The sequence below is a fragment of the Enhydra lutris genome, unplaced genomic scaffold (assembly GCF_002288905.1).
Source record: "Enhydra lutris kenyoni isolate GAN:26980312 unplaced genomic scaffold, ASM228890v2 scaffoldscaffold2, whole genome shotgun sequence".
Taxonomy (NCBI): Eukaryota; Metazoa; Chordata; class Mammalia; order Carnivora; family Mustelidae; genus Enhydra; species Enhydra lutris.
In genome coordinates, this window is record NW_019154086.1 from 74,327,883 (window position 1) to 74,332,318 (window position 4,436).

The following is a 4,436-nucleotide window of genomic DNA, read 5'->3' on the forward strand; positions in this document are numbered from 1 at the left end:
TGTAGTGATCCGAAGGGGCACATGCACCCGAATGTTTATAGCAGCAATGTCCACAATAGCCAAACTATGGAAAGAACCTACATGTCCATCAACAGATGAATGGATAAAGAAGAGGTGGTATATACACACAATGGAATACTATGTAGCCATCAAAAAATGAAATCTTGCCATTGGCAATGATGTGGATGTTATTAGAGGGTATTATGCTAAGTGAAATTAAGTCAATCAGAGAAAGACAATTATCATATGGTCCTTGTGATATGAGGAATTTAGGAGGCAGGGCGGGGGGTCATGGGGGCTAGGGAGGGAAAAAATGAAACAAGATGGGATTGGGAAGGAAAAGAACCATAAGAGACTCTCAATCTCATGAAACAAACTGAGGGTTGCTTGGTCAGTGGGGAGGAGGGATAAGGTGGCTGGGTTATAGACGTTGGGGAGGGTATGTGCTATGGTGAGTGTTGTGAAGTGTGTAGCCTGATGATTCACAGACCTGTACCCTTGGGGTAAATAATACATTATATATTAAAAAAATCACTTAATTCCAAAACACAGAAATACTTAACATCATTTAAAAATTTTTTTTTCTAAAAAAAAAAAAAATAAATAAATAAATAAAAATTTTTTTCTGTTCTTGTATATAATTCAGTTTGTAGACAAAATCTGTATATACCATTTTGCATTTTCAAGGTTTATATATTTTTCTTTATACTTTATGTTTAATAAAATACTATGCTTTTGTATCACTAATCTTTGCAAATATTTCTCATACTGACACTTAATTTGATGACTGTATCATAATTTATTGATTTGTTAAAACATTTTCTCATTTTTGGGGCACCTGGGTGGCTCAGTGGGTTAAAACATTTTCTCATTTTTAGTGAGGCTGGGGCTGACCTGAAGGAAGCAGGTGTGGTCCCGGTGAGAGCCGAGGAAGCGCCCAAGGACATCAGAATGGCAACATACACACATGGTCAGCCCAGTCTTTCTCTGGAAGATGGAAAACTCAGAAGACCAATGATCATCGAAATCATAGAAAAAAAAATTGAATATCTTAGAAAAGAAAAGACTTTAAATATATATGGCACAGCGTTCCTTGGAACAGCAGCTAGTTTCTCTGGAATAATGGCCAACTTCATTTTCAGACATTGCTTCAAGGTTAAACATGATGCTTTGAAGACGTATGCATCACTGACTACACTTCCGTTTTTGTCTACTGTAGTCACTTATAAGCTCCTTGTAACGGATGCTTTGTATTTGGGCAATATAAGCCAGGAAAATTGTGTTCTGAGAAGTTCACTGATTAGCATAATATGTGGTGTTTTATATCCCTGTGGTTTGGCTTTCTCTAAAAATGGACGCCTTGCAGTCAAGTATCATACTGTTCCATTGCCACCAAAAGGAAGGGTTTTACTTTACTGGCTGCTGCTTTGTCAGACAGAGATAAAAGCCATGATGATTCCTCTAGTCTTAGAGACGGCCTTTGGAATATTTAATGGTCTACAGCATTATGCAAGATTTGAAAGTAGACGAGAAAACTGTACATGAAGATTAATCAAAGAGTGAATGGATACTAAATCAGCAGAATGGGTTTTTTTTATGATGAGGACTCAGGCATTGCTGAAGCAGTTAAAAGTAACTCTGGACAATTTGTTTCTGTTCCTTTGCCTGGTATACAGTGTACTCAATAAATATTCAGTAATTCAAAAAAAAAAAAAAACATTTTCTCATTTTTAAACATTTGGATTATTTGTTTTTGTACTTCCAAATATCTCCTTGTACCTAATATCTGCTTTAAAAAAAGTCTTCTATATATGTTACTTGAAACTCCAAGTTTCTATAAAGCTTAATAACTTAAAACCCTAAAATAAAATAAATTTTATTTCTTTTTTTAAAAGACTTTACTTATTTATTTAAAGGAGGGAGTGCCAGAGGCAGAGAATCTCAAGCAAACTCTCCACTGAGCACAGAGCCTGACACGGGCTTGATCCCATGACCCTGAAATCATGACTTGAGTGGAAACCAAAACAAATGTACGTTAAACAAATGTACCACCCAGGTACCCCAAACACATTTTATTTCTTGAAGATTTCCCAAGAACTCCTGCTCATGCCTCATTCCTGGCTATTCCTCCCCCCCTTCTCCTAAAATTAGATTGAGAAAGAATCTCTCTTCCCATTCAGATTACATGTGTACTCTCTCTTTTCGAAAACAAAGAATCTTTGAATGTTTACTATTCAAAACCCCAAAACAAAAAAGACTCAACACATTGCAGTAACTTATGAAACATCTTTGATTTCATATGATTTTTTCCTAAGTATAAATTTCTGGAAGTGGAATTCTTCAGTCCAAACTCTAGGTACTTGATATTTAAGGTACTTGATACTGTTGAGTAAAACTATAGTAAATTTGTACCAAATCTTTGTTAATTTAAAAAACTAAACCCCAAAATGCATTTCCTTAATCTTTAAATTTATATTTCTTTTGAGTGAAGTTGTACATTTTCATGATAAATAATCATTTGTATATTTTATTTAATGAATTTTATAGTCATTTTTTCCTCCGTTTTGGATTTGGATGTTTGTGTGTATATGTGTTACCTACCTTAAAAAAATAATACACTTAGGGTGTTTGGGTGGCTCAGTTATTTAAGCATCCTACTCTTGATTTCGGCTCAGGTGATGATCTCTAGGGTCATGATCTCAGGGTGGTGATATCGAACCATGCACTGGGCTCCATGACGAGAGGAGAGTCTGCTTGAGATTTTCTCTCTCCCTCTGCCTTTCCCTCTTGCTCTCTCTCAAATAAATTAATTTAAAAAAAGAATAGTACACCTATCTGGAAAAAATGGACATTTCTGAATACAATGACCATGTGATTATTTTACTTTCCATTAAAGCAAATTAATACGGTAATTAGCCACAAAATGACATTTCACTGTCTGCTAGAAAATTCCTATAAGATTCCTATAAAATTAAACCCTAATGTGAAAAACTTGGAATTTCTATTTCAAAAGTTATAAATTACCTTATGCAGTTAAGATACAATTACATCCTTGTCAATGAGGAATTTGTCTTAAATCAGGAAGATTTTCATTCAAACTTCATGCTCAAGAGGAGTCTGTATAGTGTCTTCTTCCCAGTCAGAGGTTGGAAGACAGCATTCAGACAGACAATAAAGTCAGATTTGTAATTAAAAAACAACCACAAATAGGAATGCTGACTATGTTGCTATCTAGCTGGGTGATTTGGAGAAGTCATTTAACTTTTCATGAGCCTATTTTTCTCATTTATTAAGTTATAATTTGTGAAGTTGGCATTCTCTCTCACTTATCCTGCTTTGTCTTCATCCCCACTTCAGGTAACTCACTGTATGTTTATTTGACTATAGTGATGGTTTGTTTCCTCCCCCACCTTGGAACGTCAAACCCCACGAATGAGGGCTTTCAGTTACTGCCTAGCCCAGCACGTAGAAGAATCCATTAACAACAGTCAAAAGGGGCCCCTGGGTGGCTCAGTTGTTTTGAGTGTCTGCCTTTCCCTCTGATCATCGTCCCTCCCCTTCCTTGTGCCTCTCTCTCTCTCTCTGACAAATAAATAAATAAAATCTTAAAAACAAAAACAAAAACAAAAACTGTCAGAACAACTGGTGCCCTGTTATGTGCTAAGTGCTAGGGAAAACTTGATAATGAATAAAACCCAAGTGGGAAGGAATTTACAATCCAGTGGATGAGTTTGAGTGAAAATGCCAAAATAATCTTTTCAGAGAGGAGAATATATCCCATCTCTAAATAAGAAATTAGGACTTAAAAATGGGAAATACATAACATACACAATGTCCAAATCATCAAATATATTCACTTAAATCAGATAATGAGAACTTGAGGAATGCATGGAAATAGATTTTTTTTTCTTTTTCTCTTTCTTTTGTAAAAAGAACTTATGTCAGGCCTTGCCTTTGTTTGAGAAAGTCAGATAGTGAAGGGGTAGCAGTTAAGTTTATGTGATATCGCTAAGTGTATTGCATTTGGTCACAAGGTACTTCAAAGGATACAATGTCAACATCAAACAGACCTATAAAGTACACACGGGAAGAACACAGTTCACATTTAATATTTTAGGATGAAAATATAAAATATTCGAGAAATAATATCATAAACAGAATACAGCTAAACATATTAATGAGTTACATATGTAGGTTACCTCAAGAAGTTAAAATAATTTTAGCTGGTATTATTGATACCACTAACATAAGCAAAAAAATTTTACAAGGGGCACCTGGGTAGCTCAGTGGGTTAAAGCCTCTGCCTTCGGCTCAGGTCATGATCTCAGGGTCCTGGGATTGAGCCCCATATGAGGCTCTCTGCTCAGCGGGGAGCCTGCCTCTCTGCCTACTTGTGATCTCTGTCAAATAAATAAATAAACTCTTAAAAAAAAGAT

General features: G+C 35.5%; 1 protein-coding gene across 2 annotated transcripts; it reads left to right on the plus strand.

The window, feature by feature from the left end:
• The first annotated feature begins 903 nt into the window (after positions 1–903).
• LOC111151039 (complex I assembly factor TMEM126B, mitochondrial-like) lies at positions 904–1,961 on the plus strand. 2 transcript variants are annotated; one of them, XM_022508770.1, is made up of 2 exons: positions 904–1,522; positions 1,936–1,961. In XM_022508770.1, exons 1-2 carry the CDS (start codon positions 952–954, stop codon positions 1,959–1,961), a joined length of 597 nt encoding a protein of 198 aa, XP_022364478.1. In that variant the 5' UTR covers positions 904–951. The 2 variants fall into 2 exon arrangements, with proteins under 2 accessions (XP_022364478.1, XP_022364469.1); XM_022508761.1 differs by lacking the exon at positions 1,936–1,961 and having other exon boundaries at positions 904–1,575.
• Positions 1,962–4,436: the final 2,475 nt, after the last annotated feature.

Coding starts and splice junctions, on each gene's coding strand:
- LOC111151039 (XM_022508770.1), top strand. CDS start 952: ATGGCAACATACACACATGGTCAGCCCAGTCTTTCTCTGGAAGATGGA. Junction 1,523..1,935: donor GCATTATGCAAGATTTGAAA/GTAGACGAGAAA, acceptor TGCCAGAGGCAG/AGAATCTCAAGCAAACTCTC.